The sequence below is a fragment of the Chamaea fasciata genome, unplaced genomic scaffold, assembly GCF_029207755.1.
Source record: "Chamaea fasciata isolate MVZ Bird 193981 ecotype frontalis unplaced genomic scaffold, bChaFas1.0.hap1 SCAF_1, whole genome shotgun sequence".
Lineage (NCBI taxonomy): Eukaryota > Metazoa > Chordata > Aves > Passeriformes > Sylviidae > Chamaea > Chamaea fasciata.
This window is the reverse complement of record NW_027094086.1, coordinates 17,707,687-17,720,746: the sequence shown is the minus strand read 5'-3', so window position 1 is coordinate 17,720,746 and position 13,060 is coordinate 17,707,687. Positions and strand designations below refer to the sequence as shown.

General features: G+C 44.9%; 1 protein-coding gene across 3 annotated transcripts; it reads right to left on the bottom strand.

Moving 5' to 3' along the window:
• Window positions 1-322: 322 nt before the first annotated feature.
• On the bottom strand, window positions 323-12,202 carry KCNV1 (potassium voltage-gated channel modifier subfamily V member 1). Of its 3 annotated transcripts, none has more exons than XM_066204481.1 (5): window positions 12,142-12,202; window positions 11,061-11,869; window positions 8,781-9,307; window positions 1,152-1,195; window positions 323-869 (listed from the first exon to the last, which is right to left on the bottom strand). In XM_066204481.1, the coding sequence occupies exons 2-5, from the start codon at window positions 11,540-11,542 to the stop codon at window positions 684-686; spliced, it is 1,239 nt and encodes a 412-aa protein (XP_066060578.1). In that variant the 5' UTR covers window positions 11,543-11,869; window positions 12,142-12,202; the 3' UTR covers window positions 323-683. The 3 variants fall into 3 exon arrangements, with proteins under 3 accessions (XP_066060578.1, XP_066060560.1, XP_066060568.1); XM_066204471.1 differs by having other exon boundaries at window positions 721-869; window positions 974-1,195; XM_066204463.1 differs by having other exon boundaries at window positions 323-1,195.
• Between the last annotated feature and the right edge of the window lie 858 nt (window positions 12,203-13,060).

Here is a 13,060-nt window from a genome sequence, read left to right as displayed (position 1 = left end):
GTTTTGTACTTTTCCATAGATCTTGCATCTCCTTGATACTTCCACTTATCTCCTAATACCCATTATACATCTGGTAGCCCTTTGCTTCTCTGCAAATGAGGAAATTCAAACCCACCCCTTCCTCTCCCCCCCAACCTTCACGCTACCCCAGAATTCATGCAAATAGGGTAGAAGATGGGGATAAGAAAGGGGATCAAGATTAAGCTTGTTATAGGCATGTTACCCTAAATTTATTCAGTATTTCACTTTCTTAGAATTCCCTTTTCAGTTCTCCTTAATGACTTTCACTTTTGTTCTTCAAGTGCAAATACAAAAACTAGATGTACAAAATTCAAAACACTGGCAATTTTCACCAAGACTTTATTATGATACATTAGTAGGGATTAGATTAGACAAATGCTTGCATCATTGTTTTACTTTCATGGATCCACTATTTCTCATCTCACCTACCACGATCCAGTTCTGAAAGCAGGTTGAGAGATTCCATGTTATGAATTCTGCCTTCTGTATACAATAGATATTTCAATCTGTACAAATAAGTAAAACTCCACCTGGAAAAGCAAATACACTGTGTGGCAAATAATAAAAAAAGAGATACTTAATTCTAAATTTCTGAACTAGTCTATGTGCTACACAAGGTTAAATAACTTCAAAGTCAAAACCATAAGCCATCGCACCCAAAGTCAAAACCAAAAATCATCTGCACCACTGCTCCTTGTACTTGCTCTCTCTCTGCTTTTTAACCGCAGCATGTCCATGACGCTGCGTGCATATATGTCTCGCAAATTGACGTTGATATTTGAATCACTGGACGAGTTCTTCATGAGTTTCTTTAAAGCTTCCCGCTGCCGAAGAGCAGCTTCTTTTATCTTCAGGGTAAAATAACAGGCAGAAAAACGGTCATTTATTATAGCTATTGGCAAAGCCAAAACCAGTATTCCTGATAGTATACACATAAAGGCTACTACCTTACCAATGGTAGTGTCTGGTCTAATGTCACCGTAACCAACTGTTGTCATGGAAGTTGTTGCCCACCACCAAGCACCAGGTACACTTGTGAAAGTTGTGCCTGGCACACCTTGCTCAACAAAGTACTCCACAGTGGAAAATATAGAGATTCCTACAGAGAGGAAAAGAAGCAGAAGGCCAACCTCCTCATAGCACTGAGCAATAGTCATCCCAAGAGACCGCAAGCCTGAAAGACAAGAAATGCTGTCAGTAGGTTGATTCATGTAGCTGTCATCATATCTTTGCAAAACATCTCTTACTTAAAGGCTGACTGCTTTATGTTTTCTTTGAATGCTTGTGAACATGTCTTGAGAATCACAGACTCAGTAAGAAAGGAAAAGACCTCCAAGATCATTGAGTCCAATCTTAAACTGAATGCCAGCTTGTCAACTAAGCCATAGAACTAAGTGACACATCCAGTTGTTTCATGAACACTTCCAGGATTGTGACTCTACCACCTCCCTGGGCATCCCATTTCAATGTTTAACCACCCTTTCCATGAAGGAATTCTTCTTGATGTCCACCCTGAACCTCCCTGGCACAGCCTGAGGCTGCTGTTTTTCTGTTGCTAGATGCCAGGGAGGAGAGGCTAACCCCACCTAGCCATGCCCTCCTTTCAGGTAGTTGTAGAGAGCAATAAGGTTCTCCCTAGGACTCTTTTTCTCCAGGCTGAACAACCCTATCTCCCTCAGTCACTCCTCATATGATTTACTCTCTCAATCCTACACCAGTTTTGTTGCCCTTCTCTGAACATGCTCCAGTACCTCAGCGTCTTTCTTGTAGTGAGGGGTCCAGAACTGGACACAGGATTCGAGGTGCAGCCTCCAAAGTGCTGAGTAAAGGGTGATAAATAGTTTCCCCAGTCCATTTGGACATACTATCAAGGCCATGATGCCACTGGCTTCGTGGACACTTGGGTAAAGCTGGCTCATCACACCCAGATCCATTTCAAGTGGGCAGCTTTCCAGCCACTCCACCCTCAGCATGTTGCACTGTAGCAGAGGTTGTTGTGACACAAGTGCAGAACCTAACACTTGGCTTTAATGAACCTCATACTGCTGGTCTCAGCCTACCTATCCAGCCTGTCCAAATCCTTTTGCAGAACCCTCCTATATCCTCCAGCAGATCAACTCTTCTACCCAACTTAGTGTCATCTACAAACTGACTGAACGTACAATCCAATTCCTTCATTCACATCATCATTAAAGATATTAAACACAACTGGCCCCAATACTGAGCCTTGGGGACCCCACTAGACACTGGCCACCAACTGGATGTGGCACCATTCATTATCACTTCCCGAGACCAGTCCTCCAACCAGTTTTTACCCCAGCAGAGATTGCATCTGTTCAGGCCATGGGTCTCCAGTTTCTCCAGGAGAGTGCTGTGAGAGAGTGTCAGACTTCACTGCAGTCCAGACAGACAACATTCTTAACTTTTCCCTCATCCACTAGGCAGGTGATGTAGTCATACAAGATCAGGGTGATCAAGCCTTGACTGAACTGTCCTTTCCTAAGCCCAGTGGCTGGACCTGATCCCCTGGTTGTCCTGTACATGCCATGTGATCACACTCAGGATCATCTGTTCCACAATATTCCCCAGCACCAAAATGAAGGCTGTAGTTCCCTGGATTCTCCTTCTGATCCTTCTTGTAGATGGGCATTACATTTGCTAATTTCCAGTTACCTGGGACCTCCCTGGTTAACGAAGGCTGATCATAAATGATGGCAAGCAGCTCGACAAGCTTTTCTGCCAGCTCCCTCATCACCCTAGGATGAATCCCATGCGGCCCCATAGACCAGTGAGTGTCTAAGTGGCACAGCAAGTGACTAACTACATCCTCTTGGATTGCAGAAGGTCTTATTCTGCTTCCCATTCCTGTCTACCAGCTCAGGGGACTGGTTGCCATGAGAATATCCACTCTCTCTGTTAAACAATGAGGCAAGGAAGGTATTAAGTACCCCAGCCTTCTCCTCATCCTTGGTGATAATGTTCCCCTCCCAATATCCAATAAAGGACAGAGATTTTCCTTGGCCCTCCTTTTGTTGGTAATGTTCATAAACCAAATTTTTATTAACTTTCACAGTGGTGGCCAGATTGAATCCTAGCTGAGCTTTTGCTTTTCTGATTTTCTCTCTACATGACCTAATGAAATCCTTGTACTCTTCTCGAGTTCCTCTCCTTCTTCCCAAGGTCATAAACTCTGTTTTCTTCTCTGGATTCTGGCAGAAGCTCCCTGCTCATCCAGGCTGCTCTTCTTCCTCTGTGGCTTGTCTTTAGGCACATAGCTACAGCCTGCTCCTGAGCCTTTAAGATTTCTTTCTGAAAGTATGTCCAGCCATTCTGGAGCCCTCTGTTTTTAAGGGTTGTTTCACAAGGGACTTTCTGAACCAGTGTCCTGAACAGGCCAAATCCTGCTCTCTGGAAATCCATGTGAGATGTTTTGTTGACATCTTTCCTCAGTTCACCTTGAATTGAAAACTCTCTCATTTCATGGTCACCACGCTCATGATGGCCTCTGACCACCACATCTCTCACCAGCACTTCTGCTGTTTTAATGAGGCATTGACCCTGGTAGGCTAAAAAGGGGTGCTGCTCTAAACAGAAGCTGGGAAAAAAGTGATTTACAGAAATAGATCACAGCCTCAGACTGAACATCTGACATCATCCCTATTTTCTGAATACAGAGCATAGGAATTCTCCTCATTACTTATCATCTAAACTACATACACATATAATTTAGACAAACTAAACTATCTTGATTTATTAATTGGCTGCAAGAGAAGATCTAGCACCACTCTAAACTTCTTAAAAACACAATAAAAGCACCTGCTTTATACTTGGAGACTAAATGTGCCAAGCCTCTGTTTTCCAGCCACTGTCCTATTGATCTCTTGGACCAAGGAGCCCTTAGTTACCAAATTCGTGTTGCTATGTGAGTGCTTAGACCCCAGTTGAGTTTACTCAACTTTTTATTTAAGCCTTCTATAGTTGTCACAGACTCTCTTTGACCCTTCTTTCCCCCCCCCCCCCCCCAAGCCAAATCATTATCCTGTATCTGTAGACATCAAAACAAATACAGTTTTCCAGTAGCAGCTGCAGTTGTGCCAAACTCAAGATAGCAAAGCCTCTCAATGCAAGCATAGAATCCTGTTAATTGACTATGTAATAAATCAGTCCTTTTGCCCATGAGCTGCACAGGGAGTGCAGGACCACTCTCTATAACCACCTATATTCCTGTCAGAGCTACTGTTTCAAGGCTAGACTGCCCCACAAAAGCAGGCAGGAAAGTAAACCCAGAAATAGTGCAATGGATAAATATTACACACATAAAGAAGGAAGATAACAGGGTATCAATTCAGCTGAAACACATAGGAGACTGAAATTATCTTTAGAATCACTTTGGATTAGTTTTTAATACTGTTCTTTAAAAATGTGAGATATTTTCTCTAATAAACGAGAAAAACATAATGCTTATGAATTACCCTTTATGGGTATACTTCTCACTAAACTAGTGTTTGCAAAACAGCTTACTGAGGCTCTGCCTCTGCTTGCAGATTTCATATGCTCATTAGTGCTATAAGCAATTTGATTTTTCCACAGTCTCAAACTACAAGATGTTTAACATTTTTTGCTTTTGGCTCTTTCTTTTCCCCTACAGATATAATGGGTTTTAAAAGTATTGTTTATGTACAGCAAACACAGGAAGTACACAGTAGGGTTTGAAGGCAATACTGGGGTTTTCTTCCAATGCTATCTACTACCAACTCCAGTAAAGAACTTACCCATATTGAGATCTTATATTACTATAACTATGATCTGTAGAATGTTTATTGCAATGATATAGATTAAATCTTTAACACAAGGGGAATAAGATATATCAGTGCAATCTTTGTCAATATGACTACCTTCATATTTTGGAAACACTAATATCAGCAGTGCAAAAGCTCTGTGTGATAATTTCAAGGACTCAGATCAAATTCTCATCTTCCAAGGAAGCTACTATGAGCCCTTGCCCTGTAAAACTTTGAACTGAACAAGGCAGAAGAGTAAGTCCTTTCAGGTGAGCTAGGAAGAAGGTATAATTTAAAATTATCCCTGTGGCACTTATTTTGAATATCCTAAAAGCCAGGGTTTGTATCTTATGATGAATCTTGGGAGTATTATAGCTAAAATAAAAAAGCGACCTTCATATAAAATAGATTAAAATAAGGAGGAACAGAACAGTAACTGTTGACTCTTTGTATTACAATGATGACATACTCATTTTTCCTATGGTTAGTTATTCTAACTGTTCAGGGTCTGATTTTTTGTTTTTATTATTCTTAGTTCTAAAATACTCATCTAAAATTACAATAGAATTCTTCATGTCTTTAGATGAAGTCAGGAGACATGTCTAGGGAAATCTATGAATCAGAGAAGTTACTGGACTCTGCAACTCATTCTAAGAGGAACTGGTGTAAAGACACGTACAAAGTGTACTACTATATTGCTTTGTACCTTTTAAAAATGTCTCTGAGCCCTGGCACGTGGCCAGACCAGGGCTGTTCCAGCACAGACACCTCGGCAAGTCTTACAGCTTCTCATGAGAACTCCTTGCCAGGAGCTGTGACAGCTTGGTTATTCATGCTTGGAAGGTGCTGTAACAGAGTTGGTGTGAGGCTGGCAAGCAGCCCCAGCCCTAGTAGGAGGAAGGGGATGCATTTCTGCCATGCAGGTCAAGTTGGATCTCTCTTTTGTCCAAAGTGACTTGGCAATACAAGCTGATATTCAGGAGCTTCAATTTACACAGTGTTAAAATAACCCTAAAGTTTTGACACAAAGTGCTGAATTTTCAACTTTTCATGACTCTAGAGGCATGACAGCCTTAAATATACTATGCTATTCTCTCAAATATATGCTCATTGCCTTCACAAGTAAGATGCTCATACCCTAATTCTCAAGAAGTCCCTCTGTATGTGCTTCCTAGAGGAGACCAGCAAGGCTTCACTGAAAACATGGCCCCGGGAGGAAGGCAACAGCTGAGAAGCATCTGAGAACATGACAAATGCAGCTTCAGTTCTCATCTATTCTTGAAGTTATTAAAATACACAACTCTGCTATATTGGAGGAATAGCCTTGCCTTCTAGCTACACATTTTATGGACAGAGGTACTATTGATTTTGCAGTGCTTCCCTGATACGTGTAGTACTTCACATAAGTAACCACACACTCACACCAGTCTAGCCCAAGTGTTTTTAAGCATCACATCTCTCCAGTGAGCTGGCCTCAGCTTCCAAAGGGGCAGAAATTACTTTTATAATTTTTTATTTTCATTCTTGTCATTGTCCAACAGAAAAGGTTAAGTTGCTATTTCTTCAAAGTGAAAAACTGATGGTTTTTTTGCCTCACTCAATCCTGCCCCTGACAGCAGGGCCAGGCTGCTGTTGTGATCCCAGATTTGCTATGGCTCTGCAAAGTACCACAGAGATGTCCTCCTTTGGCTGTGAACGCCCCTGCTTGGTGAAAGAGAAGCTGCTGCCTGCAGACACTTCTGCTCTTGTATTCATCTTGCCACACAAACAACTGGGCAGTGCCTGAAGCTTTATCTAGTCTGAGCGTGTTGGAGAGAAGCCTCACTGGAAGGCAGCTGTCAGATCCAAGGCAAGAGAGCAGAAGAGCTTCAAGAGCCACCCCTGAACACTGAGGTTTATCAGCACTGCTTAAGTATGTGCAAGGAGGATGGTCTCTATGCATGATACATATGGGGCTCATCTCGTATTAGGAGCTGTGGTAAAGGCTCATTAACGAACTTCTTCAGACAGGAGATCAGAACAGTGAGTTTCTACATTTAAATTATACAGATTTGATTTAGCATTCTGGGCCATAGTAGGTAGCAACTGAGCTGTCGAAACAAGACAATGATGGTAACACTACTCTGAGTGGTTTAAACTGATATATATATATTGCTTCTTGTACCTTGAAACTGGCATTTTGATTCCAGTAAAAAGAAAACAGCACACCTCCAGGTCAGGATACTACATTTTTATGTAATTAATTCACTTTTACCTAACACAGTATTATTAAATTCAATGTCACTCAATATTGTGACATAAACTGTGGTAAATACTGAATAATTAAAGAATAAATAGACCTAAATGTTTAGACCATCCTTTAAAGTATGTAAACCTGAAATTAGCAGTTATACCTGAAACATCTGATTTCAAATCGACAGAAAGAGCCACAAAACTGAGTGACAGAATGAACACATTCACTCTGTAAGAGTGAAATGCAATAAACTGGAAACTTAACTTGAATCAACATAATTTTGGAAGACCATTTTGTTAGCATAAAAGTGCCCTGATGAGATAAAATCTTTTCCTTAGTTTCAAAACACAGTTAGAGAGGATGGCATTCACATTACAACTACCATCAAAAGTGGATAAAACCCTTGCAAAAAACCTCTACCAAGCCCTGCAAAACCTGTAACGAAGCAAAACTAATACATTACCAGACTGAATCATTATAAGCTTCCTCTCAACTGCTTTCTAAGGGACTGTTATGCATCAGTGTAGGCATAGTCCAGGGTAGAGAGTAAGATTAAGGTACTTCCCAAACCACTATGATTATGATTATGCTTATGGTTATGAGTCGTATGAAAGCTACTCCCTGCCACTGGCAGGCAGGTTTGCTACCCTTCAGTGGTAACAAAAATAAGACACACTATGCTGCTGTGAGCACACTGTAACTCCTGGTGAATTTGGGCCAGTTCACAGAAAGGGCTCTCCAAAAATATGGAAAGGCATCAAACCATTCCTGCTTCAGGCTGGAAATCCTGAAATCCCAATGCACATTGGGTGCATTTTAAGAATGATCATCACTGCCTTCAGAACAGAGGACAGAGATCATGATTTACTATTATGATTTAATTTTCAAAGCTATGAGTGTTGGCTGAACATTTCTCCTGTCAAATTCAGCACCACATTCCCTGCTGATTTAAATGGGAACATAATCAAATCATTTTGAAAATGCCAAGACAGCTTTTCTTCTTGCATATAGCCAGGCATGCACATGCCATGAAGTTGCAATAAAATGAGGGGAAATGCAAGAGGAAATTCAACACTTTCCAATCATTTCCAGTTTCCTCTGATAAATTCCCACTGGAAAATATTAACTTTTATGCCTTCCTTTCACCAGAGAGAGTGAACAAGATAGTTCACAGAAACGCATTTTACCTTCCACCCCACCCCTCCTTGCTGTTCAATCATCTGTCAGGAGTGCCTGGACACTGAGGGCCCCACACCAACTGGTGAAGGCTGGCTGAACCTGGCACTGCTGCTCTGTGCTGCACCCAGGTCCCACTGCCTAAGCAGCCCCCAATGGGCTTCACGGACCACTGCAACACCTGTGGGTTCAGTGGGGCCAGAGAGCCCCTGAGCCCATCACCTGCAAAGGTTTTAAAGTTTCCATGAAACATTCTCCATTGTGTTTGTTTTCAGGATTTAGCACACTATAAATGACTGGTGGATGATTTACAGCATGCAACACTGAGGTCTGTTTTTGTAAATGTTTAATGCAAACAAGGCTTTATGAAGAGCTAAAATTCTTCAGAGAAGGCTCTTGCCATTAATTATAATGCTCAAAAGTAAGATTTACACAAGCCATTACTGCTAACAGATTGTGTAAAAAAGGTTTGGCAGAAATGCACATGAAATGTAGGACCGTGCCCGTGCCCAGGGACAACTGCTGCAGGCAGTGAAACTGAGAAGTATTATAGCCACGACCAAATATACCTGTTGAATGTCTTCCCAGCTTCAACATGCGCAAAGCTCTGAGAAGTCTCAGCACCTGGACAATGCGTCCCACATTCTCCAGTTCTTGGGAGCTCTCACCACCACACAGGCTCTCCACCAGCAGAGTGATGTAGAAAGGCAAAATAGCAAGGAGGTCTATGATGTTTGCCACACTCCTTAGGAAGCGACATCGATCTCGTGCACACAGGAGCCTCAGAACAAACTCTGCTGTGAACCACGCGATGCACAGGTACTCTAGGGCATCCAGCAGTGGTGGGGCCAGCCAGCTGAGCTCCACCGAAATCAAGGCCATGTTGGCAATTGACACAACAACAAAAACCATGGACAAGGTGCCAAAAGTCCTGGCTGCTGCAGAGGAGCCAGGCTTTTCCAAAACTTCCCAAAGTTTCTGTCTGACATTGGGACAGAGGCTACCAGAAAAATCCTCTTCTTCCTCTTGGGCATCCAGTTCTTCTGCATCTTTCTTGATGTCTAAGGCTTCACTCAGCTCCTTCCTCCTGAAGTACCTGCCCAGGAACACCCCCCAAGAGATTTTGAATACCAATAGGCAGATGCTTGTCTTATCATTTACCATGCAAGTCATAAGAATACACATTAAAATTTACCTTCTGTGAACTCAGAAAAACCTAATATCAAGCATATGGCTTTTATTAATTGAGCCCCTGCAGCATGTTTCCACTGACTGATATACTTCCATTACTTCATTTCACATCAGTGACACATTCTATATGCAGAGTAATTTTACTGATAGTGACTTATTTATATGGATCATGTTGACCACAGAAGAATCTGCTGCACGACTAACATGAATCCTTAGAAGCAATCCTGGCACAACCAGATTCTCTCTTTTTAAACAGTTCTCAATTTGTTTAATTGTATGGCATTTTTATTACACTGATCCATATTTGCAATAGTAAAACTGAAGGCATAATAAAAGCCATACAGTTCACGAGTGAATTTCTGAACAATATACACTAAGATGACAAGGTATCTTTCTTTATTTAGATATATGGGCTCTCACACGAAGTGGACAAGCATTTGTACTGAGAAAAACTTACAGACTAAATATATAGAGCATTTTGTCAAAGTAAGAGCATATTTAAAATGGAATTTTGTGTAATGTAAACATACTCAAAGTACACAAAAAAATCTTATTCTTTCACATCTTTCTTTTTGACTGCTGCAAAGCTCAAGCCTTAGACAAAGGTGGTGTGCAATTTTGCCTTCAATACAGTTAGTCCTGCATATGTCAGAGGCCTATAGCTCCATGTATCACTACAGTAGTAGCAGTGTTCAGTTACAGCTACCAGAGAAGGAAGAAAGGGATGAAAATTAGGCTCCAGTTTTCTCAGCTGAAGAACTGAACCATACTAGGTTAGGACAACTCTGATATCCTTTTGGGATGGTATTACTTCTTTCTTTCCAATAATTTTGACAGAACTGCTATAACTAAATAGCAGTTACACTCTTTAGAAAAATTCATTTCTTCAATACTAAAAAACCCAAAGCAGTAACATTGAATATGGTGGGGAAAATCAACTGCAAATAGAATTAACAGAAACATCCTGGGGATGGTTCAGTCAAAGCCCACCTCGTTCTTAAACTGCCTGTTATAATTTGTCTCCAGCAAGCCATGTTCCCGCTGTTGCTGCCTCCTCCCTGTAAGCTGCTACATCCACGTGCCATGCTTCCTTTCAAGGCTCCTCCTGGAGCCATGCCACCCACACTCAGCCTGGCAGGTGACCAACCCCTCCTTCTGCCTCTCCAGCTTAGATTTGGAAATCCTTCAAAATTAAAGTGCAGGTGGGCAGGATCCAAACACTTCCAGCATTGTGCCTGACTTCACATCTAATCCCTCTATGATAACCTCAAACTGAATGATTGAGGCATCTCTCTTCCATGACCCTTTTTATCTCTGGCATTGTCCTTTCAAACATTTTGAGCTTCCAGAGCCAGTTTGAAGCCACTATAGGACACCCCAGACCCTATTCCTGTTACTGTCTCACCATCTTTACCTCAGCAGCAACCTTTCCCAGAGCAAATGGTAACTGTGACCTCACCCAACACATCTCCTCCCATTTCTGACACCCATCCACTCCAAGAGCAGCACTCAGGTCTCAACTCATACAACTTTTCCTGCTACCTCAGCTATCCCCACTGCTGGATCTCTTACCTGAGTGTCCCTGAATGCAAGCCAACGCTGAACTCATCTAGCTCACAATCCACAAGATGAGGAAGCCTCATCTTCCCACAACTCACCGGTCTCTGCAGCAGGAATCAATGCTGAGCTCATCCAAACCCCAGTACTGGATCTCTTGCAGAAAAGAGAGCGCACAAAGCTGCTCCATCACATGCAGCCTTCCTGTCTGGTAGTAATTCAGGATGTAGTGAAATGCCTGTGAGCTCCGGTCAAAGAAATATTCATTCTCCACAAGGTTGGCATCATCACAAAGCTCAAGGAGGCCAGAAGCCACATCCCGGGCAGCAGAGACCACTACTGCCAGTTTGCCAAGACGGGTATCAGGGTAGCAGGACAAAGTTTGCTGGGACATCACAAAGCGGCTGCCTCCCACATTGATAGTAAAGCAGTCCAGAGAGGGAATGACCTTCTGGAGCAGGGGCCCCTGCTCTTCCTCACTGGAGAAAACACTGGACTCCAGCGAACCCAGGGATGTGCTACTCCCCGGTTCCTCCAAGGATGCTTGGGAAGAAAGAGACATACAGCAGGGAGGCGACTTCATCCTGTAGCTGCCAACAGCAGCCCACACGGTCCAGGATCAAAATCACAACACGGCTGCAGAGGAGACTGCCCCGCCGGCGGGGAGGCCGGGCTGGGCTCGGAATGTTGCCTCTGACTACCGTCCCCGGGACACCGTGCCGTGCCCCGTGCCTCCGGGCGGTGCCTCCCGCGGGGCGGAGGTCAGGAGGGTGTTGCACAGCCCAGCGCCGCCCGCACCTGCGAAGATGCTGAAGGAGCCACGGTACCTGAGGCGGCGTCACCTCGTGCTGTCCGCGCCGGCAGCGTCCGCCCGCGACGGCCCCTCCGCTTCAGCGCTCATCTCCAGCCGCTGGGTCGGGGTAGGGGAAACGCACCGGGACGACACAACACGGAACACCGGCTTCAGCGGCGACTCCGGGCAGCGCCCCGACAGTAGCCCGAGGAGCCGCTCCGCTCCCATCCCCTCCCGCCCCGCGCTCGCACTCTGGCCAGGGCTGCTGCGGCCGGAGCCGAGCCCCGCGCCGCTCGCCCCTCGCCGGGGCGGCCGCCGCGAACCGGGCGCCTGGGCAGGGCCGCCGCCCCCGGGCCGCCCGGCTGCTCCCCGCCCCCGGCCCGCCTCACCTGCCCGCCGCCCGCCCGTGCCGCCCCCGGCCGGCTGCCTCCGCTCGCTCCCCCGGCTCCGAAGCTCTGGGCAGCGCCGGCGCCTCTCCATGGTGGGTCATGTGCTGCGGGGGACCGGCGGCAGCGGGGGGCGCGGGCTGGGCCGGGCGGGGCCGCGCCCTCCCCGCCGCGGGGCCGAGCCGCCCCTCGCCCGCCCCGCCCTGGAGCCGCGGGCCCGGCGCCGCAGGTGTGTCCCCCCCGGCGCTGCCTCCGGGACAAACCGGCTCTTGCGAACTTCGCCGAGCCAGTTCGCAGCTCGGCTCGGAAGCCGGCCCTCCGCAGTGTATGTAACCCCAAAGGTGTCGCTAAGCAGATAACACGTTCTCGCATAGACTGCTCCCGCGGCTCAAGTCTGAAGTTACTCGCGTAAAGAAGCCACTGTAAAGACCCATGATATGTGTGAGCGAGCCTGTTTTAACGGAGCTGCACTCAGCCTGTTTTAAAGAATACTCTGGAGTATCTTTGATCTCGTCCCTGTGCTGACTTTGTAGGTCCTCAGTTCAACAATGCAAAAATTTAATTCACGGTCCCCATTATATTTCCTTTTCTGCTATGAAACAGTTATTTCTAACAAGTACTTGCTTTGGAAATTCGTATTTTCTGCTGCCTCTGACTCCTCACGAGGGTGGGCAGCTGCCGAGTTTGCAGTGGAGCCTCCCAGGAGGGGAAATTTCGGAGCGTGCAAAATGCGGCATTGTGTGTTATGCCACCAGCATCATGTGACGTCCCACCAGCTTTTCATCCCAGGTCGTTTGTTGCATACACCTGTGTCCCGTTATGCACGTTTCTAACATTGACTTCAGAAAAGTCTCATAGAGTTTCATCTTTTGGGTACTGGTAATCCATATTTCAAATGAAGCTGAGCTGAACACTTACCATA

Coding starts and splice junctions, on each gene's coding strand:
- KCNV1 (XM_066204463.1), bottom strand. CDS start 11,542: ATGAAGTCGCCTCCCTGCTGTATGTCTCTTTCTTCCCAAGCATCCTTG. Junction 9,308..11,060: donor GATTCCTGCTGCAGAGACCG/GTGAGTTGTGGG, acceptor GTTCCTGGGCAG/GTACTTCAGGAGGAAGGAGC. Junction 1,196..8,780: donor GCTGGGAAGACATTCAACAG/GTATATTTGGTC, acceptor CTTGTCTTTCAG/GCTTGCGGTCTCTTGGGATG.